General features: G+C 41.5%; 2 protein-coding genes and 1 long non-coding RNA gene across 6 annotated transcripts in view; 1 reads left to right on the top strand and 2 right to left on the bottom strand.

Moving 5' to 3' along the window:
* Positions 1–13,943, top strand: part of GNA14 (G protein subunit alpha 14) — a 203,068-nt gene extending 189,125 nt beyond the window's left edge. For both annotated transcript variants that reach the window (XM_047767805.1, XM_047767806.1), the window contains exons 3-7: positions 4,681–4,835; positions 7,422–7,550; positions 9,018–9,147; positions 11,625–11,778; positions 12,922–13,943. In XM_047767805.1, the coding sequence (XP_047623761.1) occupies positions 4,681–4,835; positions 7,422–7,550; positions 9,018–9,147; positions 11,625–11,778; positions 12,922–13,112 (759 nt within the window). In that variant the 3' untranslated portion in view covers positions 13,113–13,943. The remainder of the gene's footprint in view (positions 1–4,680; positions 4,836–7,421; positions 7,551–9,017; positions 9,148–11,624; positions 11,779–12,921) is intronic.
* On the bottom strand, positions 7,004–20,652 carry LOC125120081 (uncharacterized). The gene is made up of 3 exons (XR_007133241.1): positions 17,517–20,652; positions 12,514–14,787; positions 7,004–11,620 (listed from the first exon to the last, which is right to left on the bottom strand). It is a non-coding gene; the product is annotated as an uncharacterized LOC125120081 (long non-coding RNA).
* Positions 20,653–24,554: 3,902 nt separating this feature from the next.
* Positions 24,555–27,338, bottom strand: part of VPS13A (vacuolar protein sorting 13 homolog A) — a 272,751-nt gene continuing 269,967 nt past the window's right edge. For all 3 annotated transcript variants that reach the window (XM_047767800.1, XM_047767801.1, XM_047767804.1), the window contains one exon: positions 24,555–25,962. In XM_047767800.1, the coding sequence (XP_047623756.1) occupies positions 25,912–25,962 (51 nt within the window). In that variant the 3' untranslated portion in view covers positions 24,555–25,911. The remainder of the gene's footprint in view (positions 25,963–27,338) is intronic.

The raw sequence follows: 27,338 nt of genomic DNA, 5'->3' as shown, positions 1-27,338 counted from the left end.
TGTCTTTTAAAGCCAAACAGTCTTTTAATTAAATTGAATATTCATTTCTTATTTTTCATTTTTAAATTATAGTTGATTTATAATGTTGGGTCAATTTCTGCTGTACAGAAGTGCTATACACACACACTTTTTTTTTTCTTTTCTTTTTACAGCTGTTCCTGCGGCATATGGAAGTCCCCAGGCTAGGGGTCGAATCAGAGCTGCGGCTGCCGGCCTACACCACAGCCAGAGCAATGCCAGGTTTGAACTGCATCTGTAATCTATGCCACAACTTGTGGCAATGCCGGATCCTTAACCCACTGAGCGAGGCCAGGGATTGGAGTGCATCCTCATGGAGACTATATTGGGTTCTTAACCCACTGAGCCACATCGGAAACTCATACATTCTTTTTTCATATTCTTTTCCACTATGGTCTATCATAGGAGATTGGATATGGTTCCCTGTGCTATATGGTAGGACCCTGTGGTTTATCTATTTTTTATTTAGCAATTTGTATTTGATAATCCTGAATCCTAATTTATCCCTCTTTGGTAACCATAAATTTGTTTGCTATGTCTGTGAATCTTTTTCATAAATAAGTTCATTTGTGTCATATTTTATGTTCCACAATAAGTGATATCATACGATAATTGTTTTTATGGCTTACTTCACTTAGTATGATAATCTCTAATTGTATCTATATTGCTGCAGATGGCATTATTTCATTCTTATTATGGCTGAGTAGTTTTCCATTGTGTTTATGTACCACATCTTCTTAATCCATTCATCTATTGATGAGCATTTAGGTTGTTTCCATGTCTTGGCTATTGTAAATAGTACTGCTATGAACACAGAGGTGCATGTATCTTTTTGAATTATAGTTTTGTCTGCACATATGCCCAGGAGTGGGATGGCTGAATCATAGGGTAATTCCCTTTTTAGTTTTTGCGGAATCTCCATACTGTTTTCCACAGTGATTGAACCAATTTACATTCCCACCAGCAGTGAAGGAAGAGTCCCTTTTCTCCTCACCCTCTCCAGCATTTATTATTTGTAGACTTATTAATGATGGCCATTCTGTTAGGCCGTTCTTGATCAGAAGGACAAAAATGATTCCTCTGACTGCAGAGCCTTTCCAGATAGATAGAGACTAGAGACAAGTAAATGTAATATCTGATCCTAGGTTGTTGGGCAGATAAAAGACTTTTATAGGACAACTGTCAAACTTTGGATATGATCTGAAGATTAGATTCCAATATTGTGTCAACATTAATTTCCTGGTTTTAATCATTATATTATGATTATATATGTCTTTTTTTTAGGAAATCACACTGAAGTCTTTAGAGATAAAGAGGCACTGTGACTGTAGCTTCCTTTCAAATACTTCTGGAAAGAAGTTTACGTGTGAGTTACCTGTACATGTGTGTGTGTATATGCACACATGTGGAGGGCGTGGGGATGAATGATAAACAAGGTAGGAGACCACGAACATTTGGGCAATCTGGAAAGGCAGAGAGGGACTCTGTACCGTGTTCCTCACCTTTTCCTAAGTCTTAAATTATTTCAAGATAAGTTAAAACAAACAAAAAGATCTTGACTGGGGGGAGGAGCCAAAGACAGACAGGAGACTTCTGACCTTGGAATCCTTGTGGTGCCTTGAGTCTAGTCCCTCCTTCCAAACCAAAGTCCAGCTGCTGGGTTTTAAGGAGACTATGTTCTCTTCTTCTCTCAAGCCAGAGTCCCCCAAAATCTCGTCATTTGACTGAACAGACAATGTGTCTTTCTCACCTGGCTGAACTCCCCTGGTTACCTGAAAATCCTGGGTCTATGTCTTTCCCCAGGAGCCTGTACAGAAGCCTGTGTCCCTCTCTGCTATCTCACTGGGATTCACTTTTTCTTTCTACTGGAAGAGCCAAACACTGGGTTTACGTTGCAACATTATCAGTCAGGATAGAGTGGGTTATACTGCAGAAACAAACTTGCCCCAAAGTTCAGCTTCCTGAACACCGTAAGAGTCGATTTCTCACTCATGCTCCATCTGCACTGGGGTGTGTTAGCTCATTTCAGTCACTCAGGAAGCCTGACTGATGGAGGCCCCATCTTGTCTCCTGACAGTCATCACAGCAGATGAGAGCCAGTGTGGCACATTACTCACTGGCTCTTTAAGGTTTCTTCCTAAAAGAGATGGATGTTGCTTCTGCTTATATTTCCTTCACCATGAAGTTGAATCTTACATTGCCTTTGTGAGGAGGAGAGGTAGAAATATTTGTAACATCCCCGTTGGTTCTCACAGGGCCACCTCTGAGTGGTTAAGCTGAGTTTAATAGTTACATGTAGGAGGTCAGCACAGAGTCATGCGCCCAAAAAGCAAAGATGCGGTCACACTGGCCAAGAGTCACCACACCATTTTCTCCAGTAGGACACTTCTGTCTCCTGGCTCACTGGTGTTCCTACCAGTGCAGGCTTCCATCATCCTCTCCTGGTGTGCAGGCTTCCATCATCCTTCTCCTGGTGTGCAGGCTTCCATCATCCTCTTCTGGTGTGCTTTCACTGTTATTTTCTGTGGTTTTCTGTATGTTAGACATTTTTATGTATAGTGCAAATGTTTATTGGGCACCTGCATCTGGAGAAGGCACCTGTTATTTGCCAGGCACTGCACTAGGTTTGGGGATATAAGGATGATAAGACTTTGGCTCTGCCCTTGTGTCATCTCCTGACTTGTCATTGAAGACAGAAAGGAAAAGAGGTGCTTTAAGAGAACAAAGCTGGGCCCAGGGTCAGCACCCTGACCACACCTGGCATGGCCAAGTGGGGTAGATTGGGCAGCACCATCGCCTGGGTTTCTCCAGGGGAGACCATCTGATGGTAGTTGCGGGGTGGGAGAGTAGTGAGAGGATCGAGGGAAGTGGGAGACAGCCCTTCTGCTCTGTGCAGACATGGTCCTCGTTCTCCATTCATTGTTGTGTCTGGCTAAAAATAGGGCCCATGATACAAAATGTGCCAGTGGGCAGGATTAGAAGTCCTGGTTTAAAGGTTGTTGATGTGTCCTGTTTTTGTAAACAAGAAATATTTATCAGGCACCCATTGCAATAATAAGGCTAGTTCTGCTTATACTGGGGTGATGATAAATAAAGTTCCCAAGAAAATCACTAGTTCCTCTTACAAATGACGATGCTGAGACAGGTAACCTGTTTGGCTCCTTAAAAGTCCCAAGTGTACTACTTAGAATTCAGGGTCCTGAATCCCTGCTCAAGCACTTTCCACTACGCCACCCTGCCTAGACCTTATTTGAAATGCGACATATGGGGTACCCTACCTGACCGAGGAGCCCACAGTCTAAAGGAAGACTTTCACTCTCGATGCATGCGGGGCAAGGTCATGTTGATTCAACCCTTGATTTTCCCCCAAGCCAATCTTTAAGCTCTTCCTTTCCTCCAACTTCCTATCAGGCTTCCTAATGAACAATGCAAAAGTGACTTTTCAAGGGGTGCAGTCTACACTCAAGGATATCGCAACTGCCAAATGGATACTGTGCTAACTCACAGCTGCCAGCGAATAGCCAACTCTGTGTGATGTAATTGCCGTGAGATATATAGCAAGATGGAAGAGGGACAAGGAGGCTGGGCTCCTGTCTCTCTCAGCAGGATTCTCTTGTCTGCTGCAACTTGCAGCCAAGGGTGGGATGCTGAGTCTCTGGGGCCAACACAGGGATGTGTTATGGATGCAGGCCAACCTTGTCATTTTATTTGCTAAGGTTTGGAAAGATTTCTGGCTTCTTGCTTGCCTTCTGTTGATTAGATGAGATAATATATGTAGAGCCCTTGGCACATAGCAGGTGGGTAATAAATGATAACTGCTGTAATAGTAATAATTACAGCCATAACGATCTTAACAATTACTGCAATAATAGAGCAATAATTATGTAGCAATGATGGTAATAATAAACATATTAGAGCAGTCAGTGGCATGGGGTGGGGGGCTGCAGTAGGTGTGGTCCACTCAGTGGGAAAGAGTTTTATTAGTGATGCATGATAATAAAAGGTAGGCTGTGTGAGAATTCTCTGTATGTCCTTCTTAGTTTTACTATAAACCTAAAACTGCTGTAAAAATAAAGTCTATTACCATTTTTTAAAAAAATATAGGAAAGAGAAAAAAGAAAGACTTGTGATTAATTGTTGGGGGCGGTATTTTTCAGTTCTCTGAAGACAGCCCACTCCCTTATTTCCTGCACTGAGGTGGACCTGCTTATTACCACCCAACCCTTACTGTGCCACTAACAATAATGGGATTTTTAAATTGCTCCCTTGGCTGTGCACATATTCAAATGAGTAGCAGGCTAATGAGGAAGTAAAGTTAGTATGACGATGATGGATGATGATCAGTTGTTCCAGTGTTTCTCTATTCACAGCCGGGTATTGAATGCTGATGAAACTGGCCCCCAGGTGCTGCTGGGACTGAAGCCACAGGTCTTGTGCTCTCTGTGGCTCTCTCCACTGAGTTAAGCAGCCACAGCATCTCCATGAGGCTGCAGCCAAGTGGCTTGGCTGTGAGCAGTTCTTCTGAGGACACCCACCACACCCCAGCTCCCAAGGACATACATCTTGCCTAACTCATGGTCCAGGGCAAGTCTTGTCTCCAGGTTTCCAAGGGGTTGGTTTCCTTTCCTTTGAGTAATGAAAGGTTCTCTTTCCTTTGAGTAGGAGAATGCCCAGCTAATCAGAGAAGTGGAAGTAGACAAGGTCTCCGCACTCTCCAGGGACCAGGTGGAGGCCATCAAGCAGCTCTGGCAGGACCCGGGAATCCAGGAGTGTTATGACAGGAGGAGGGAATACCAGCTGTCAGACTCTGCTAAGTAGTGAGTACAAAAGCCCAGGCTGTGCTCTCCAAGGTACTCTCGGGCAAGCGTGGCCACACCTCCAGGGAGCTTCTCACCAGGACAAATGAGCTGCTTGCTAAAGTGTAGGCACTTGAAGGCAACACTGCCTTCCTCCTGCTCGTCCGTATCCTCCGCTTAGTTTTTGGTGTGTCTCTTCCTACCTCCTAAAATCTTTAGTTCCCCCTGTGGAGCCCCAGCTAGCTCTCCTTACCAGTACCTACCTTTCTGCATCAAGTTCTAAACTTCTGTCCTTCTTAATGAGTGTGTAGTCAAATGAGGGCTTCCCTTGGTGGGACGGGTGCTCATTTGGGGTGCTGAAATTATCTAATTTAAACAAGGACTACACCTGCTTCTGGCTTCTACTTTCCCCTCTCCATATCCTTCTGCCTTCTTTTTTCCTTATCAGTAGACATCAATTGCTCTAAACTCTAACATCAGAGTTTAGATCATCAGCACAGTGCACCCATCAATGGCTGATCTGGTACTGCCCTCTAGTGGGCCAGGCAGGCTCTACAGACCCAGCCAGGGAGAAAGCTCAGCCAGCCAGCCCTTTGTTTATTAACTCCTTATGGAGGCCTACATTCTGTATTCTGGATCCAGAAGGCTCTAGTTTTAAATCACTAATCCATTAAGGTAAAAAGAAATAGATGTGCGCAAACTATCCCATGGAGATCACTAGATTTGATCTTCTTAAAGAATTTCTCAAGGCAATGCTTCCATCAGTCAGATGACTGGGCAAATAGTTGGCCCGTGGTCTTTCTTGAAGGGGTAAGTATTCCTGTTTGTGCAGCTCAGCTCCTCATCTCCTGGTCTGTGTCATTTCCATCCTCTGAGGGCCCTGGGATCCTTTCCCCGGTCCGTCCCCTGCCCTTCAGGTGCTGCCATCACCCTCTGAGATGGGTGGGCAATTCACTCATCATCTAGACAAGTTAGCACACAGGAAGGAAACCAGAGTCTTCTCTCTTCAGTTTCACTGGCACCCCTTTGGCATTTGTCTCCGGCTGAGTGTTTAGCAATGTTAATTCAGGTTAGCACAACCACTCTTGAGTACAGGAACATTTAGGTGCAATAGAGCAGCGAAGCAGGAAAAGGAAATAAAAGAAGCTCCCAAAGGGTGTTGGATCAACACAGAAGACAGCTGGAAGGACAGAAGACAGCTGGAAGGACGGAAGGCAGTGTCCTCAGGAGGGAAGACTGCCTTTGACACCTGGGGACGCAGGGACAGCACCAAGGCATCCCAGGCCCTTCCCTAGAACAGCCTGTGTCATTTGCTTCTGTGAAGGCCCTGGGCAGTGGATGGGGCTCATGAGGTAGGTCCACTTAGAAAAGACCTGCTGGACCTGCTATACAATTCAGTGGAGCCCGGAAAACAAGGGCAAGTGCCTTGAGAAGAATGTGGGGAGTGGTTAGGGTGGTGGACAGAGCTGCAACAGAGAAATGGCACTCACAAACCCAGACAGGGCCTTGTCTTTGGACCTGGCAAGACCCAAGGCACTTGGGCATTTCCTTGGTTCAGGTCAGTGGTTGTCATCTGCTCTGCTGGTACTGCCTGCTTATTTGGACAGGCATTCATTTCACAAAAATGTGATGAGTGTCAGCTCTGTGCCAGGCAAAGAGATAAGGGCTGCAGGTTCAGCCATGGCCTTCTGCCCTGAAGGAACATAGTCTGGTGGATGAGACAAGTAGAAATCAAAACATTACACACTGAAGTCCATAGCAGTAAGCCCTGGGGCCATGGTTGGGGGTGTGGGTCACAGAAGGCTGCCTGATGGTTGGCTTCCTGGGCTGCAGATGAATAGGGTTGGCCTGTTACTCTTGACTCCTCTTTGTGCCACCTGTTTAGCCCCAGGAGACCTAGGTGAGCTCTGCCTGCACTGGGGAAGGAGATGGGGCCAGCTTCGGTGTGCAGGGGTCTCCAAATCCCCAACACCATCATTGGCCAAAGCTTCAGTCACAGTTAGTTCCTCAAAAGTACCTTTTTGAAAGGCTTTAAAAAAGTGTCTTCTTGTTTTACTACAGAAAAAGTGACTTAAGTTTAGGGCTCTAATATATGGCCCCAAATAATCCAAGGCAAGTTTTGGGTCATTTTAGGAGATGTTTAATTTCCCAATGTAGCAAAAAACTTTTTATTTTGAGAACACTTTCCATTGGCTGGTTTTATGCCTTTATTTTTCTTAAAAACCCTAATGCGTTGAGCAAAAGTGTTCAAGAAAAGCATCTAGTTTCTCCAGTGTTCTTGGATGAGGGCATGTGGGAGGGGAGAGAGCCTTTGGAGGAAGGACAGATGGAATGTCAGAGAGCCAATTCCAACTTCCTCCTCCTGTGGTTCTGCCGGCTCCCTCACCAGCCAGAGTGATGGAGCTAAGAACCAGGAGGAAAACATCCCAGGAGGCTCATGAAGGCTTCTGATCCATATTCTCTCCACAACAGCTGTAGGAGGGCTGGAGCACTGGCTATCACGACAGTCATTGATGGAATCTGAATGGGGGTCGCTGGGAGCTGGGGTGACTTCCCTGGAGGGGGATGGGCATTCCCCCTTCTCAGCATCTTGTTCTCTAATATCAGTTACCTGACTGACATTGACCGGATCGCCATGCCATCGTTTGTGCCAACACAGCAAGATGTTCTTCGTGTCCGTGTGCCCACAACTGGCATCATTGAATATCCATTTGACTTGGAAAACATAATCTTTCGGTAAGACTATCTCCCCAACACAGGCCATTAAGAATTTGTCCAGGCTCCGAAGTCCCCAGATGGATTCTTAAGTGCATTATTGCTAAAAAGGCTTATATCTCCTTTTAGGGCAACAGTGGCCTCTCCACGACAGGATATTTAGAATTGTGGTTGTCGCAAGTACTGCAGTGGAGACAAACACACCTTTCTATTCCCCTTAGAGAAGAAGAGTCTCCTTACTGATGTCTGGAATGATTATGTATAAAACATACACACAGAGATGTGTATTTCTGTAACCCACAGACTGAAGATACTGGTGTCTTTTCCCTAAATTTGAGTGTTTCTCTCCCCTTCTATTTGTATTTCCTTCTCCAACATTTATCACTGCAAATTTCAAAGCACTTTGGTATCCATTAGTTCCCTTGTTCCTCCTAGTAATTGTTACATATGCTTGTTTAGGTCCAGGCTGTACCCCATTGCATCTCAGTGCTTCTGGAGCACTGTCACGTTGAGGGAGCCCTCTGGTTCAGCCCCACGATATTCTGCATCTCTGTGAGCACATGCCCCATGCCTGAGTGCCCATGAATTTATCCAGACCTTTTCAGAATCACCTGCTGCTTGCACTTCCAAAACCTGAATCTGGTCCACACAAATGTTCTCTTTGGCCCACTTGGTGTTTAAAACACTCATGAGCCAACATTTAAAAACCACGCTATTTTGCTTAAAACAATTTCTATCTCTTGGTAAGTTGGAGGATCTGGACAAACAGCGAGCCTGGGTTTATGCCCTGCTGCGGTTGCTGCAGTGGTGTAGCAGCCAGCCCTTTGGACAGGGCCCCAGCACTCTCAAAGTGCAGGCTTTTCTACTCTAGAGGGGCCCACTGGATTCATTTGTGAAACTGCCTAACCCCTGGCACATTCCGGCTTGTGACTGACTCATCCTTGGGCTCTGACCCCCTGAACTTAGACACAGATAAGGGCTCTGGATTTCCATATTGGACAGAGGGCAGGTCTTTCTAGGGAATGGGGTTGGGGGGCGGGGTATCCAGCTAATGCAGAAAGGCTCTGTAGATGAATTAGAAGAGCCATGGGAACAAGGAGGGGTGAGGTTCTAAAGGAAGCTGAATGGCCCAGGAAGCCTGCCTGCATTTCTGCCCTCTTGTGTCTGGTGTCTTGGCTCTTAGCAGTGGTTAGAGCAACACCTAAATGGATGCTTGAGCTTTCTGCCTGAACTGTTGCATCAGCTTCCTAAGTAGTGTCTCCAAGTGGGCTCCACCTGAGTGACCTCTGCATCCCTCTTTGGTAACTTCACTTACATCCTGTGTCTCCTTTGCTAGGAAACATCCAGTGGTTCCTCATCGCCTAAATCAGTGGTACTCAAACATTTTAACCTCAGGGTCCCTTTTTACTCTTTAAAATTATTGAGGACCCTAAAGAACCCTGATTTCCATGTGGTTTTCCCTCAAAGAGTCATATTTCTATTGAACAGGATGGTGGATGTTGGTGGCCAGCGATCTGAAAGACGGAAATGGATTCATTGCTTTGAGAGTGTCACTTCCATAATTTTTTTGGTTGCTCTGAGTGAATATGACCAGGTCCTGGCTGAGTGTGATAATGAGGTATGCTGGGTGGGGAGTTTGGTTAGATGTGGAAGGCAACAACCTATTTCTGCAGTTTGCAAAAAGCCAGCCAGCTTTGGCATTAGATTCTATCTTTTAGGTTAAATCACCTTGCTTGTTGAAGTGCAATCTGGTGCCTGGTAAAAATGCATACCCTCTGAATCAACCTAGAGTGAATAAATTACAATCTGTAACAAGATCCCAGGTAATCTGAGAATCACTGAACTAGAATCCTGGTTCACAAACTTAGATTTATACTAAAATTCCCTGGGGATCTTAAAGAAAAACCTGACAGCTGGGTCCAACTTCAGAGATTCCGATGCAATCAGTGGTGGTTATCGCCTGGGCCTGAGGCTCTAATCTGTGCTATTAAGGGAGGGTGGAGCCACTCAAAAGCAAGGTTCTCAGTCTTGGCTGCATATTGGAATTCCCTGGGGAGTTTTTTTTTGTTTTTGTTTTTTGTTTTTTAAGAAAAACATCTTCTAGATCCTACAATACAGATTTGTGTTTCCTGGTTTTGAGTTGCGAGTATCTATAATATACAGCTAAAGTTGAACACATTGGTTCTGAAAGACTTTATCTGAGAACAGGCTTCCTGACCACCATGGCCCATGGCACTCACTCCCAAATTTGATCCCTAGCTGAGGTGACATGGGGAGGGGAGGCACATGTCTGGGGCTGTCTCAGGGCTGCCTGGGATAGCATCTACTCTTTGCTCCCCCTAGAAGGGACTTGCTCTGGGCAGCTGGGGCTGATCCACCTCAGCGGGCATTTAGTGTCCTCTGCAGAGCTGTCAGAGCGCTAGCTGGGTGAGCTCCACTAGCTGGATCTGCCTGGAATGCAAAGAGAACCATCACAGTCTCTTTGTGAGGGTAGGGATGTTTTCTGTGCCATAACCATTGCTTCCTATCAACCCTTCCCCGACCCTCTTTGCACAAGACTTTGTGACCTTTTAGAACTATCTCTTGCTGGTAGGGCATGAGAGTAAATCAATAAAAAATTCTGTCCAGGATTAGGCAATAACTATGAACAAATTTTACCTTGTATTTCTCAAGAGCCGACCTCTCTGAGGAGCACGATTACATTAGCTAATTAGGGAAGGATTAACCCATTTACTAGTGTCATTGTGCAAAGAACAGAAATCTTGGCTGCTGCCCAGCTCTTCCAGTGGATACATTTTTTTAAAAAAGCAAAGGCACTGAGTTATCAGTATGAAAAATTAGCCTCAGGAATTACTTAGGACATTTCTCAGGAAACTCAAAAGATTAGTCAGGTGTGCCTTAGCCTGATGTGCTTAGAAATTAAACAGTTTATCCTCTCTGAAAAAATCCAAGGTATTTTGGGAAAAATTAAGTGGTTGCCACTCCAGACTTTTCCATCCTGGTTGTAGATACACTGCATCCACTGTACTATATAGGAATCATTTTTTTCATATGTTGTGTTTTCTTGGAGATTATTATTAAGATTGTAGTAAATTTTAAAGCAGCTTTAACAATAAGTGAGGGGTTACCTTACTGGTAATAAATTCCAGAACTGATTCCCCAAAATGTACTGGGTGGGACAGTGGGCCCAGGTGTTGGGAGTTGTAGGAACAGACATTTAGAGCATGTCCCCCTGGAGCAGGTGCACTGGGTTCTCACATTTCTCAGTCCAAAGGGAGGAAGGGAAGGGTTTCTTTTCTCTTAGAAATACTTGAGAGAGCAAAATCCTAGCAAGAAGGATTATTGTCACCAGATAAGATTTGTATGTGCCCTGTCTGCTCTCCATAAATCAGGATCATTTAATAGTTTCTTGCCAGTGTCTAACATCTAGAAATTATTACTATCCTACATAGCTTCCACTAGACTGTACCATTATAGTCTTGGAAAAGTATTTAAATTTTGTGAGCAACAGATAGTAGGCTCATCCATAAAATGGGGGCCTGTTCCCCTTGGAGAGCTCACTGTCACATGTGTGTAAAGTGTGGCACGGGGCAGGTGCTGGGTGGCATTAGTCCCCTCTCTGCTTGTGCCCAGCGTTCCTGAGGGCAGTGGTCCTGCAAGAAGAGCCTTCCTTCCTCTCATTGTTATGGGACTCCCGATACCCAGCCTGGAAGCCTATCCTCAATTAAAATGGGCATCTCAGGTCTGCAGCTCTGACCTGCCCCCACTTCATAATCGCAATTTATTCACAGAAAACTGTTTTCTGAGTTGAACAAAAGCCTTTCTTATATGCTTATGTGTTATTGGGGCCACAGAAGAGTTTGGGTGACAGAAGAGAGGAGATCTATAAGGGGGTGATTAATGAGAGGGTGGTGGGGGGAGGGAAATAGGCCAGGTGCCCTGAGGGGCCCCACATGCTCACCAGCCTCAGCAAGGACAGTGACCAGGGGACTTCAGCTGGGCAGGGGGACGATGGATGGAACCAGTGATCTGGCATATTGTTCCCAAAGCACTGCTCTTCTTTCCAGTTTATCCTAAGTCTTGTCTTTCACCTAGAACCGCATGGAAGAGAGCAAAGCCTTATTTAAAACCATCATCACATACCCCTGGTTTCTGAACTCATCGGTGATTTTGTTCTTAAATAAGAAGGATCTTTTGGAAGAGAAAATCATGTACTCCCATCTAATTAGCTATTTTCCAGAGTACACTGGTAAGTAAGTGTCCATCTTGTTGACCTCTTGGGCATTAGTTCACAGTTCTCAGCACGGCTCCCAGGGGCTTCCCTGGCCTGCCTCTAATGGACTTTCTCACCATTCCCCAGCTCTGATTCTGTTTGGATCACTGTGTGTTTTCACCTCACCACCTCCACACATGCCTCTCCCAGTGCCTGGAATACACTTGCCAGTGTCTCTGCCACATCCAATTTGTTCTCAGATGCCCAGCTCAGGCCCTTCCTCCTTTGGGAGGTGTTTCTGACTCATCCCAGCCCCTCCCCAGGCGGTGCACCTCCCTTGTGCTCCATGGGCTTGCCTTTCTCTCTCTTGGCCTCAGTCAGATCCTGAGGGCAGGGACTGTGCCCAACTTCTGTTTGCATTTCTAGTGCCAGTCAGAGCACATGGCACTTCTTACATGTAGGTTAAAGTGTGGCAGCCCCTTTGCCAGACACAGGGTAGACGCTGAAGTTCTTTATCTGTATGACCTATATATTACCAGGCAGCAGAATTGATGCCCTATTGCTAATGATTCTGGTGCAGGAGGTCTCAAATAGTACTAAGCTTGACCTTGATATCCAGAGGAGTGGTGTTTAATCTCTCTCCTTTTTCCTTTTATTAACCACATTGGCCATGTAGTATGCAGCCCTCAAACTTAGAATCAGACTTAGGTGCCTCGTAATGTTAGCCCCCATCTTTCTCTTCCCTCTCATAGTTCACATAATAAGAATTACCTCTCTTCAAGAGTGGTCCGAATCATGGAGTTCCTGGTGGCCTAGTGGTTAAGGATCTGGCATTGTCACTGCAGAGGCTCAAGTCACTGCTGTGGTGCAGGTTGGATCCCTGGCCTGGGAATTTTTACATCCCTCGGGCTCGGCCAAGAAACAAAAAAAGTGATCCAAATCAGAAATTTAAATTAGGTCTCTATTTTTCAACAGAACTCCTTAAGGTATGATTTTTAGATACCAGGGGACTAAAATAATCTTTTATAGCTTCATAATAAGGTATATAATAATAATGCCCCAGGTAAATGAAGTCTCTAGAAATAAGAACAGAGGGGTACACTGAAAATGATTTTGGGGAGGACCTGGTGGTGAGTTGGTATCTTCCTTCTTTCTTCCTCTACCTGCCCTCGTGACTAGGACCAAAGCAAGATGTCAAAGCTGCCAGAGATTTTATCCTGAAGCTTTATCAAGATCAGAATCCTGACAAAGAGAAAGTCATCTATTCCCACTTCACATGTGCTACAGACACAGAGAATATCCGCTTCGTGTTTGCTGCTGTGAAAGACACAATTCTACAACTAAACCTGAGGGAATTCAACCTGGTTTAGAAGCTGCTGCTCACTCCTCAGCCATGCCAGAAGACCCAGTTTGCAAGCTCCCGATATTTTATCTGAAAGTACTTCTGACATCACCTGGCTCAGCTCACTGGGCTGTACCAAGTCCATCATGATGCCACAGGGACAGGGACAGGGATGGGTGATGAAGCTTGTGAGATATGTGGATTTAGCAAAACTTTTTTCTAAGTCTTTATTCTCAAATTGTTTTTGTATTTCTTTTTTTGACTTGAGGCTGTAAGATTTTGTCTAATTTTTGAATTTGATTATTTTACACAATTTCAAAAAGCCACTGTGATTTAGTTTTTTTTTTTTTAATTAGTGTGTAATAATAGCCATTTGAAAAATCACATAACAGAGTAGCCTGTCAATTTATAGATCATGCTTTGAGACCTCTAGGGTTAGTTTGAGTGCCTTTTTTTTTTTTTTAAACTAAATCTTATAATTGAGTACTGAAGTATGCCTTTACTATGCCACCAAAGATTTTTTTAAGATAGTTTGTGTTAAATTTCTAAGTCAAATTAATAACTGTATCAGTACCTCTAATTTAGTTTTGCCACAATTTGGTCACTATAAAACCAAAGTTGAATAAGATAAATGGGCTATACACAGCATATATCTTGTATTGGTGAAAAATGTGCCTGTATTTATATACATTCCACTGTAAATGACCTAGTCTTCTAAACTTATGAAATGGCTATAAGCCTGCACTGTTTAACATATGTAATGTAACCCCTGCCAGAGCTCTGATGGCCACCACAGATTTGCTGTTTGAACCATGTATGCTGTGCCTTTCTGAGGCTAAGAATATACCATTCTGCATTAGCACTGGATTATGGTGTGTTTCTTTGAGATCATGGTTGATTGAGAGTTCTGCTCTTCAACAAGAGAAAAAGCTATGATTTTAATAGGTAATAACTCACAAACTTTCTAAATGTCTTTTTAGGGTAGAAATAATTTTCCCTCCACTCTTCTAAATTCTTACCAGAGACCTCATTCCTGTAATAAGACAGATTAACAGGTGAAAAATAACAGAAGTCTAACACCATGTATACCTCGTATATCCTGTATGTATGTGGAAAGATACCCTGGAAATCTGAGTTTAACTCCCCTGAAATGGCCCAAGCCATCACCTTCAATACCTTCTTCAGCTAAAGACATAAGAAAGGTGGAGGAGGGTCGCTATAGTAAAAAAGCGGTAAGGTTGTTTTGTAGAATTAAGTTGGGCACTGTCTCCATCTGATGCGTTTCTTGTCATTTAGTGATCCTTCTCCCAGGTTCAGAGAGACACCCTTACAGTGGAGACCTCCCTCATAAATGTAAATATCACTTACAAAAGGGTCATTGCTACTAGGTTTTCAGAGTTTTTCCTGTGCCTGCTGTTTCTTAAAAATAAACTCAACGAAATCCTTATTCCAAAGAGATATTCTGGTATGGCAAAACCCTGCTCGCTTTCAGTCCTGTCTTTAAAAGTTCAAAGAAGTCTCACAGGTCAGAAGCTAGGTTGATGGACTGCTCTATTATGTCATTGAACAATCTCTTAGTCTTGAGAATAGATCAGTTCAGTTAGACAGTTGTTTCATTTCAGTAGCCGGTGCTGTAGGTGGGCCCCCCGAGTTAGCTTTATATGGTAAGAGCAATTAAGTATTTAATAAAATAAGAGGCATGTCTGTGGAGACAAAAGAAAAACAAAAGTTAGTGGTTGGGGCAAATTATAAATTCAGCCTGAGTCCTGAAGTTCTAGATGTTGGGTTGAAGCATCTTTTGCAGGTTGAATGTTTCTGATGTCATGGGAGTTTCGGATAAACTTCCTGAGTGGTCCACACAGCACAAAGATTATCTAAACATGAGCTACTGGGGCTATTTCTCTTAAGTTTACACCATTCTATTCACATTCCATTTGCAGGGCTTTGGGAAATACTTTTGCAAAAGCAAAACAATAACTTTCAGGAGGTCCGTGGTGGTCTAGCTTTTAAGGATCTAGCATTGTTGCTGCTGTGGCATGAGTTTGATCCCTGGCCTAGGAACTTCCACATGATGTGGGCATGGCCAAAAACAAAAACAATATCATAAATGACAAAAGACTTAAAAATTGCCATGGTTAAAGATTTGATGAGATTTCATTATAATGAAACTGACAAGGAAATGTAGTTATTTCTGTGACATATTTTAAGATAATAACTAGAATTACAAGTCATAGTATATACAGCAGGACATATTAGACTTCTAGGAATTTCATACTATTCTTAGTGATACAAGGTCAAAAGAGTAGAAGAAAACTGAAAACATTAGGTTGAAGAGTTGTGCCAGATTTGACAAAAGCAGAATTCAGAATCCAGTCTCGAGTTTACAGGTAAATAATGAAACCTCAGGCAATTAACAGGACTAAAATCTGAGATCTACCAAGGTATATTATAGTTTTTACTGAAGAATTTTTTCTCTCTACAGTCACACCCATTTTAAACAAAGGAGATGTTATCCATTCCAACTAAGATGGAAATAAAAAGATTCCTATGTTCTGGAGTTTTAGCGTTTAGTGCAATTTGCCTTTGCAAAGTCTGCATACAAAGCATTCAACAAAGGCCTTCGAACGTTTTCCTTGACTGTACAACTGAACTTTGGGCCAATTCACTTTTGCTTCTCTCAGCCCCTCCTAATCATTTGCAGGAGAGCCTGGGAGAAATTCTGATCATCTGTTTCCTGGGGGCAGGACAGGGGTGTCTTCTATGGGGCTATAGGGCTTACCTGATAACTGCAGTATAATCATGGGTGGGAAGAGCATCCAGTTAAGGTCCTTATGAGTGAGGTTGTGATTGGCCACTGATCTTTCTAACTTTTCTCTACATCTGGTAGGATCGTCTCAAAGTGTAGGCAAAAGTGGTTTGGAATTTATCTTGTTAAAAAGTGCCTAAGGCTAGACACCTTATTCCCTTGTGTCCTCTTTTCAATTTGTTGTTTCCATAGGTACTAACAAAACAGTTTTTTAGAATGAGAGCTGATTTTTTTTTTCCTTTTTCTTTTTGTTCTCTTAAGAGTCACACCCTTGGCATATGGAAGTTCGTTCCCAGGCTAGGGGTAGAATCAGAGCTGCAGCTGCCGACTTACACCACAGGCACAGCAACACCAGATCTAAACTTCGTCTGTGACCTGCACCACAGCTCATGGCAACACTAGATCCTTAACCCACTGAGCGAGGCCAGGGATCAAACCTGCATACTCATGGATCCTACCACTGAGCCACAATGGGAACTCTCTGTTTTTTTTTTTTTTTTTCTTCAAATATAGAGGTTTTTCCAACAAAAAAGATCCATCATCTGGCTACTGATGAGTAGGATCTTCAGTGGTATATTAATCCCAACAGCAACTCAAACCAATAAACCTTCTTATAGCTTAACCATGGATACAAGAGGTATCCTCTAAGAGGTTGCAAAGGATGCAGCCCTCACAAGATTAAGAAAGTTCACTCCCAGGAGTTCCCATTGTGGCTCAGTGGAAATGAATCTGACTAGCACCATGAGGACACAGGTTCCATCCCTGGCTTCGCTTACTGGGCTAAGGATACAGCATTGCCGTGAGCTGCAGTGTACGTCACAGGTGTGGGGCTCAGATCTGGTGTGGCTGTGGCTACAGCTCCGATTTGACCCCTAGCCTGGGAACCTCCATATGCCACAGGTGTGGCCCTAAAAAGCAAAAAGCTCACTCCCAGAGTTAGACTAAGAAAGCAAAGACCTATTTTTTTGTCACAGGTGGTAAGAATGGTGTACTGAACCATGTCTCAGGTTTTTTATGAGGAAGAGACACCTCCAGCCACAAACCTCTAATCTATAACACCCAGCAGGCACAACTGAAATGGGACTTTCCCAGCATTAACAAGACAACAAAGGTTGAGATGCCAAAGGCCCCTTTTGGAGTAGGTCCCCTTAAGACAAACACCCCTGAATGCCAGCATGATGGGACAAAGAATGTTACTTGTCACCATGTGTTCTGAATTCCCATCCTGCAGAGCTGGCTGCCAGACCAAAGCCAATACTTGCATCTTCTGGCTGGGGATGACTAGTGACTATTGTTACTAGTCCAAGAGCCAAGCTCTCAAGACAAAGAACAAGATGAAAAGAAAACCTTATCTGGCTTATGGTTCTTTTCCTATGACAAATAACACAAAAGACAGGGACAACATAAGACAATGACCATCTCCAGAAGGGAAATGGGTCAATAGAAAAGAATACTTATAACAATCATCTTTACCAGTCTTTATACCGAAGGAACTAATTCACACAAATAATTTCTTGTTTATCTAAATTTAGAAAGGAAGGAATAAGGTGAAATTTCTCCTTCCTCTCTCAACTGGGCCCCACAGACAGAGATCTGAGAAGGCTGACTTTGGGTAAGAATCCTTACCCGTTGCTGCTTTCTGCGTTTTCCAGGTTCCTATCTTCAGCCCCCAGAGCAAGTATGGTGTCTAAGCAGGTTCCATCATGGGTTGCCAAACTGTCAGGGATGAAAAAAATTTTTCCCTCCACAATTTTAGGTTCTTGGTTGAGACCCCACCCCTGTAATAAAAGACAAATTAATGAGAGAAAAACAAATAGGAGTTTAATAACATGTATACATCCTATACACAAGAGGCACCCTGGAATACTGAGCAACTCCCCCAAATGGCCGAAGTTATCACCTTAAATACCTTCTAGAGCTAATGACACAAAACCATTGGGAGTGGAGAAAGCCAGTTATGGGAAGTTACCAGGAAAAGTACAGTAAACAAGGAAAGGTTGCAATGCAGATTTAAGTTGGGTATCTTCTCCATTGCTAAGAGTTTCTTGTGATTTGAAGTCAACCTCTTCCTGGTACAGATTAGATGATATTCTTTTAAATAAAAATTTCTCTTATGAATGTAAACTTTCCCTACAAATGAATAACTTCTACTAGATTTTTAGAACTTTTCCTGGGTCTGTTTCTTAAAAATAATCTGCTTAAAATAATCCTCATGTCAAAAAGGCATATTTTAGGGTGGCATATTCTGCTTCCTTTCATCCTCTTTTTAATTTTTTTAAATGGCCACACCTGAGGGATATGGAAGTTTCCAGGCCAGGGACTGAACCTGAGCCACAGTTGCAGATGCTGTAAATTTTAATTCACTGTGTCGGGCAGGGGATCGAACCCATGCTGCTACAGAGACAATTCCGGATCCTTAACCTGCTGTGCCATAGAAGGAACTCCTTCATTCTCCTTTTTGAAGCAAGTCTATTCATCATCACACTGAGGTTCCTTTAGTAGCTGGCTCAGTAAAGTAGAAGCAGAATCATCAGAGAAGCATAGAGTGCTTCAAACTAAAGGCCCGAGATGGTTTTGTGTCTTTTTATTTGAAGGTATGTACACACATACGAATACACATACATACACAAGCACATCACTTAGAGATTTAAGGTGTGATATGTTTTATTGCCAGTTTACAAAACATTCTGGCGTAGTTACATACATTATGGTGAAATCAGCATTCCAGTAACTTTATCAGCCCCTTAGGATAGTCAGGTTCTCCTTCTGTTGGAACACTTCCAATTATGAAGCTATTAAATTAGAAAAGAACATTTACACTGGAAAAGACAGAAATGATGCTTATAATATGCTAGTGATTCTATAGTAGAAACATTAAGGTTTAAAAACTAAACTTCACTTAAGAAATGAATGCAAAGCAACAGTTTTTGTAGAACTTGACACGAATGTTAAAATTTCATCTGAAAGATTCATGGCCCAGGAATAGCCAAGACAATCCTGAACAAGAGAATGGATATCTAGATATATAACGAAAAGCAAAACAACCAGGGGTCATGGTGGGAGCCATGCTCTAAAGGTCACAAACCACTTCTGATTCCCCAATTAATATATGAAAAGGGATAAAGAGAATCAGTCACCAGCAGAATTAAACAATGAGGAATTTTGTTTTTTATTTTAAGTACTTTCTAGTATTGAGTTATAATTTTTATCTTTGGCTAACAAGGTGTATAAGAAAATGGCTTTCAGTCACTTCTAATTGCAGAGGGCTATTGAAGAAATCATTAACAAAAGGTACAACTATATTTTCTTAAGTCATGGAAAGGTTCAACTCTCCATATTAGAGGTGAATTGACTTATCTCTGCCAATATTAATTCTGCAAGCAGAAAATTCTCTCCTAGCCCTTCTTTCAAAACATACTCATTACTAACTTCGGAAAGGAGCCATTTAAAGTTTTCTAAGGTTGAGAGGCACAGCCTTGGTGCTTAAGAATTCAGTATTATCCTTCAAGCTCTTAGTCAGTGATGATCATACTGGGTTGGAATGCTGAAAGCTCTGACTGCAAAATCAGGACTTTGGGCAATCTATTAGTTATGCACATTTATTTAGAACCCAGAAAGGGCAAAGTTTAGATAGGAGAGGAAAAGTCTTATTGATAAAATTTCTAGTTCTACCCAGTAACTAAAAAGAGGCAGACTGAAGATAAGAAATCTTTGACTCGACTTATTTGAAAGAGGCACACATAGTTAAGCTGGGCAGTCATGTGACCAAGCAATCCAGTTCTACCAATTGCAAGAAATTACTATTTTTAGAAAAAAGTCAATGGCGAGCATGGCCAACCAGTTTTTAGGGGAAAATTGAAGGTCAATCTCAAGAGGGAGAACCTCACTGTAAATGCTTGTCTTTATAAATTAATTATCTTATTGGAATACAAAACCAAGGCAGAAACCCTGTAATAGGCAACTGGGTCGGGAACCCACATAAGTATAAAGAACACAAATGAGAAGGAAATATTGTGGTGCTGCAGAAATGGACATTTAAAAAACTATCATCATGAACGACCATATTTTCACTAAAGAATAAGTATTTCAAAGAAGCATAGACTATTTGGTCAATACAAAAATAAGTAAGGAAATATTATTAAAGTGCATACTCTCTGAAAATACATACATTCACAGAGAGAGATAATTATTTTTAAAGTTTACAACAGTCTGACCTTGCAACAAGTTTCAGACACAATTTCTAACAGTCTGAATGTGGGTATAAAATTATTGACATTGAGAACTTTTCCGTATAGTCTACATTTTTACTTGAATGCTTTTCAGCTTCCAAACTGGGAACTGTTGGGTAGCCAATGGAACGTTGGTGATGTGATGGCATCAGAAATGTTGAGGTTTTCCAACATTATCTGTTTTAAGTACGCTTCTGATTATTAGACTTTTTATTATACTTTTCTGACAGGGTTTCTTATGACAATGACTTCATTAGAAGGAACCCACTATTATGATATCAGAGCAATATAAATGAATGTGAATGGTGCTCAGTGACAGACGAATTTTCAGGCTGTCAGATATCTATCAAAGCAGGTGCTAAACTATAATACAAATGACTTTGTGTTTGTACAAAGTAATAAAACCTTCAAAAATACTCATATCAACCTATAAAATTTGAAGTTTCATATCTTACATGGCTTGCTTGGTAACCAAAATTATCAATTTTTTGGAAAATTCCATAATGCTTTTTAAAAAGAACTAATTGTAACTCTAAAGTAAAACTTTAAAATATAACATAGGGAGTTCCTGTCATGGCTCAGTGGTTAACGAACCCGAATAAGATCCATGAGGATGAGGGTTCGGTCCCTGGCGTTGCTCAGTGGGTTAAGGATCTGGCATTGCCATGAGTTGTGGTATAGGTCACAGATGTGTCTTGCATCTGGCATTGCTATGACTGTTGTGTAGGCCAGCAGCTACAGTTCTGATTCAACCCCTAGCCTGGGAACCTCCATATGCCATGGGTGCAGTCCTAAAAAGAAAAAAATAAAATAAAATTTAAAAATGACATGGAATAATTTATTTTATGAAGAAGAAATGAAGTAAAAAGGGTTTCAATTAAGGAAACACGAAGAAAGTTTGTGATAGAGTAGGATCTAACATCTTCTCAGCCTTGTAGAATGTAGCCTATTAATTAGCCTTGTAGCCTTTTAGGATGGCCCTGAAACAAGAACTACCTTACACCAATTGTGGCAGAAAGAAAAGAAGCATGAGGAAAAATCTGCACTGATAGCTGTACTAGGCAGTTATTAAAAGTATAGTTTATAAGAATTCTGAAAATTTTAACCAAATCCATGCCAACTTAATTAGGTGTAGCATTAGCAGTGAGGTAGTTTCCAAAGTGTGTTTCAAAGGACTGGGCAGGAGGGAGGACTCCTTTAGAGTACACAAAGGAGCTATCACTCAGACTACTGAGTAGCACCAAAGAAAACTACTGAATTAATTTCGCATTGAATCTTACAAAAAGAATGTAGGTTATCTATATTTTCTACTTGAATCCTACGTCAATTAGGAAATCCAATTTTTTTCAGCCAAACAACATTGGCATTTGTTTAGCACCCTCCAGAGAATGAGTATTTTGGCCATATAAAATTGTGACCTATGAATAAGCTCCCCATTTTTTAAGGGCCTTTGCCATCTATATGGTGAATCAGACAGAAAGTGGATGGAGCAAATTCAATTTACTTAAAAGGAAAGTTTTGTTCCCAATCTAGTAAAATGCTTAGTGGGAGAGAGGATGAAATACATCTAGTTAAAAGACATCCTATGATTTTTTTGGGGGGGGTTCTGTTTGTAAATCTAACTTTTCTATGCTTTTTCTAGACCACTGATATCTAGTGGGACATGATACACAGGTACTGAAAGGTATCTGATACACATTAGGAAAGGAAAGTATTTCCAAAACAAGAGAAATCCTAACTTCACTCAGAAGAAAAAGATTGTGCTTACAATCTAAAGACTGAGTTGTGGATCTGTTGGCTCCTTATCTAAAGTAAGGTAATGCGTGACCCAATCTAGACTGTTCCAAAAATGGTACATGCCTCCTACAGCACTGGTTTTCAAAACTTTTGTTTTTTTCCAAAACTGTAATTTACAATGAGAAGTAACATTTTATACTGTGATCCAGGATATATAGTGTATTCAACTGAAATAGTATTTCAGGAAACAATGTTTAATCTTATTACATGCAAAGCTCTTTTCTATTCCATTTTTAAAATATGCTGGTCTTGAACTGATTTCACAGCCCACCAATGGTATAAGACCTACACTTTGAAAAACACTGTTCTTGAGGATTTTGGTTGATCTTGAGAAAAGGTAAAAAGCAATGGTCCTGGAACCCAAACAGATTTCTCCGACTTGTGTTGGCTGGGGCATTAAAAAAAAAAAAACATTTTCAAACTGCTACCTCCACCTTCAATGTATTTGGCACACACTTTCAGTTCCTACAGGCAAACTAACCCAGTACCTTGTCCCAATCTTTTTAGTACAGGGGCCTTGGCTTGTCCTCAAGTATCAATTAAAACATATAATTGATGACTAAATAATGAAGGTACAAAAAATTTTGCACTGAGTATTTTTTACCACACAGGAATAGGGTACTACTTTGCAGGATATTTCTAAGAGATGAGCTAGGTACATGTATAGATACCCACTGGCATAATATTATTTCCTCTACCTCTGGAAAAAAATGAGAAATAATGATGATAGAAATGATAATATAAGTTTAAGAAAATTTTCTTATTTGGAGGCTACAGGATAGTTTGGGGATGAATTAGGATTATGGAGGAGGGAGGGACAGGGAAGGACTGCCTACAGCTAATAATTATTTGGGGACCAGAAAATAACTCAGTTGTGCTGAATTGAGCCTGGGAAAAATTGCAAGATCTTGCTAACAGTAGGGAAGAAGCAGTCAATCTATATTCTATAATATTGAAGAAGTGCATATACTTTTTTGTTCAGAGAGTATTCTGTAAAGAATCAAGGGGAGTTCCCGTGGTGGCGCAGTGGTTAACGAATCCGACTAGGAACCATGAGGTTGCAGGTTCGATCCCTGCCCTTGCTCAGTGGGTTAACGATCCGGCGTTGCCGTGAGCTGTGGTGTAGGTTGCAGACGCGGTTCGGATCCTGCGCTGCTGTGGCTCTGGTGTAGGCCAGTGGCTATAGCTGCAATTCAACCCTTAGCCTGGGAACCTCCATATGCCGCAGGAGCGGCCCAAGAAAAAGGCAAAAAGACAAAAAAAAAGAATCACAAGCTGCTTTTTGTGTCAGAATCAAAGTTGCTATATCTATTCATCATAGTTTTCTGGAGGGAAGTTGGGAAAGGCACAGCACTCTGCCTTCAGCTTCACACAATAATCATGATTGGATATATGCTGTGCTAGAATGAAGGGTACATGGCTATAGCTAACACATACTACAAAAAGAAAAAGGACAGAAGACACAGGATGTTATTCCAGAGCACCTACCAAATGATGAAGACAAGCTTAAAGTTCTCAAGCAGAGTGCCATTAAACATAGTCAAATATAATTCAGGGTAGATTATATTTAAACACTATAAGATTATGGACTCTGTAATATTCAAATAAAACACATCATTGTAAACCGTAAAATGTTAAGTGAAAAAGATAGACTTATTACCTAGTGATCTACTGATGTTCTTTGTCGCGACAAAGAATATCAAAGACAATTGATAAACTGCTCTTGAAATTGTGGGTCTTCTGTTGGAGAAAGAGGAATTGATGGGAGGTGTGAATGGGTAGGTGACAAGCAGAGAAAGAATCAGGACATCTATTTCTACGTTCTTATTGCTAAGGGAGGAACGATAGGCACACTGGTTTTGCCTGTGTACTGGTTACAAGACCCACTCTTGGCTTGCCTCCAGAGGACACCGGAAGAATTTCCATTCTTACTCTTTTAGGCTTTTCCCCTTTACTAAGGGATACCCAAAGACTTATGGTTCTGTGTTTTTTATGAGAAAATCATGAAACTGGAGTAGGTAATGAGGTACTTAGCTAATGGCACTGACTAGAACTCCAGGAAAGCAACATTTCAGATGAGGACAGTCTGACAAAAGTTCTCAGACTACCTCTACTCTTAGGCTTAATTCTAATATATGCAAAACTGGAGCAGCTCAGCAACAGAGAAAATGTTATGTGCTACTTTGGACAAAGGTCATCATCATGGGATTTGAAACTTGTCATCTTGTGTTTAAATTTATGTTCAGGAGTTCCCATCGTGGCGCAGTGGTTAACGGATCCAACTAGGAACCACGAGGTTGCGGGTTCGGTCCCTGTCCTTGCTCAGTGGGTTAACGATTCGGCGTTGCCGTGAGCTGTGGTGTGGGTTGCAGACGCGGCTCGGATCCCGCGTTGCTGTGGCTCTGGCGTAGGCTGGCGGCTACAGCTCTGATTTGACCCCTAGCCTGGGAACCTCCACATGCCACGGGAGCGGCCCAAAGAAATAGCAAAAAAAAATATAAATAAATAAATGAATAAATTTATGTTCAGCTAAGAAAAAAAAAATTGAAGGAAACTATTATTAATAAACAGTGTATTTTTATAATCAGAGGAAAATCAATAGTATTCAGTAGCAAGATTTGGTCAGGAAGAAATACAATTACAATCTGGCATGCTGTTTATTTTAGCTTTTACAACAAAGCAAGGGTTTTAGGAGTCTGAGGAGAGTTTCACAACCATTGACTTACATGGTCTCCAATTCTAAAAACAGTTTATAGTAATTTGGCAGCACGTACAACATGCATCAAATGCTCTGTATTATTCAATAACTAAGTAAGACACTGCATCATTCTCTTCATCACTTACAATCATATATTCAGTCCCTGTCACTTGAAAAAGTCCGTTAATATTAAGGTATAAGGATCTTGGACAAAAACCAAGAAAAAAAACCCATGATCTTATTTATGTATTTTATGAACATGCAGCCCATAATTTTTGTTCTGATGAGCTATACATTTAAAAGAGTGATTTTCACTTGAATAACTGTAGATAAAACAAACCAGAAATTCTTAATCTCCTGCCAACAGGACAGGTTACTGGGTTAGACTATAGGGTACACACACTTTACCCTACATGCCGTTTGTTCTGAAGCATAACTCGTATTAAGATGAGAATTTTGTTTATCTCATACTACCAGTGAATAGGAAGTTTGTACTGTTAAGGCCTCAGGAATTTTCCTTTAAGGTCAGAAATCTTTTTAGAACATGACCTAGGTAAACCAAGTAGACCTCATGGAGTTGGCTTGAGGAAGTTTTTCTAAGGCTTTAAAGTTCTGAGAAAGGGTTTCTCTTTTTGGGTATGACACTCATTTCTTCAAGCCCTTCTTACGATGAGGCTCGAAGAGGTATTACTCAATCTGTATTATATAAAATAAAAAAGATTATTTTTCATAGTCATGTTATGCATTTCAAATATGAATTCAAACCTATCCTTTACTTAAAAAAATAAGGAAAATCATACCAAAATATTATCTGTAAAAAGAACTTCATGTTTCTAAAGAAACCACCACCAAAGTTATCTTAATATCACTAAGGCAATGTCTGATTTGATCAATTACCCATCACTCATTCAGGGAGTTTGAAGTAAGCATGACAGAAGTTTAAAATGTGAACTAGGAACATTAAATTTAGCTCTAATAAATTTAAGCTAAATATGAGCAATTTTTATATCATTACAGAGAACCACCTGGAGCAAATATATAAAATTCATAAAAGAAATGTTTCTTTTATAAAGTAATTCAAATTTTAACCAGATGTATAATTCAAGTTAGAAAACCAAATGGATCCCTCAAGAGTTGAAACAGTTTAATCGCATAGCTGTTTTACCTGATTCTATCCGATTTTTTTAAAAAAGTACTTGAAATTACTTCTGTACTATACTTCCCAAACAGGTTTTGGAAGGTACAAGGTAGAAGCTGTAATGTTTTATTGCTGTTTATCTTCAGGTAGTAGTCTCTGTCAGAGGTTTGGGGAGGGTTCTCTTGCTTCTTCTAGCTTTCTGAGGATCCACTGTTGTGAGGAAATAAAGCAACACTTACTTCATCTGAATGAACTTGCAATGAAACTCAAAATATAATGAATGAAAATCTTTAAGAGTTCCCCTCGTGGCTCAGTGGTTAACGAATCCGACTAGGAACCACGAGGCTGCAGGTTCGATCTCTGGCCTTGTTCGGTGGCTCAAGGATATGGCCTTGCTGTGAGCTGTGCTGTAGGTCACAGATGCAGCTCAGATCCCGCGTTGCTGTGGCTCTGGCGTAGGCCGGCAACTACAGCTCCGAGTGGACCCCAAAAGAAAATCTTCAGGTTGTCTTTCCTGTTTGGTTAGCGGTATACTGATATAGCCAACAATTACAGTCACTATGCAGGAGAGATCATTCTCTCTTTACATGGTCCAGATAGCTGAGGGGCAATAGTATTGGGTTTAACAGTAGCAATAATGTTTCCTAAGGTTTCTGGACTTAGATGTTCATCTTCAGAATGAGAAAAGTAAAATGAACCATCTTGAGAGAGCTGACTGAATTACCATTTGGCAGTTGGACTGAATACCTCTGGCATAGTGTGAAAATTATTGATGTAGAGTATCTTCCAACTATGCCAATTTCCTTTCTTTTCTTTTCTTTCTTTTTTTTTTCTTTTTTTTTTGTCTTTTTGCCTTTTCTAGGGCTGCGACTGTGGCATACGGAGGTTCTCAGGCTAGGGGCTGAATCGGAGCTATAGCTGCCGGCCTTATGCCAGAGCCACAGCAACTCGGGATCCGAGCCGCGTCTGTGACCTACACCACAGCTCATGGCAATGCCGGATCCTTAACCCACTGAGCAAGGCCAGGGATCGAACCCACAACCTCATGGTTCCTAGTCGGATTCCTTAACCACTGTGCCATGACAGGGACTCCCCAACTATGCCAATTTTGTATCATGAAATTTTCCTATATAGGATTCTATTAATTGTACAACTACATATAATTCTACAGTGGGTAGTAGCATAGCAACATTCTTGAGCATATTAGATGCTTTCCTGATATGGTTTTCTATTTTGAAAGGATCTGAAATAGCAAAAATAAAATGCAAATAAAATGTAAACCTTTCTGCCAATAATGTCAATTGTCATTAAGCCTGCATGACAAATAAAAGCTACAGAGGTGATACTGGGGTTATCCCTTATGAAAGCTTAGGCAAAGATATTTGTGCTTTTTTCACTTAAGAAAAACCTAGTGAGAACAGCTCTAAAATAAGCAGAGAAAGAGAACTGGGCTCCGGAGCGTTTTCTGGATGTTACTGGCAGAGTAGGAAGATTAAAAAGAAATCTTCTGGGATTAAATGTCATGATGACAGAGATTAAAGGGGAAACTTATTACAGAGAAACTGAAATAGTTGGTAATGTCCTTC

Source organism: Phacochoerus africanus, chromosome 2 (genome assembly GCF_016906955.1).
Source record: "Phacochoerus africanus isolate WHEZ1 chromosome 2, ROS_Pafr_v1, whole genome shotgun sequence".
Classification (NCBI taxonomy): domain Eukaryota; kingdom Metazoa; phylum Chordata; class Mammalia; order Artiodactyla; family Suidae; genus Phacochoerus; species Phacochoerus africanus.
The sequence above is the reverse complement of the archived record's forward strand: the minus strand, read 5'-3'. Positions and strand labels throughout refer to the sequence as shown.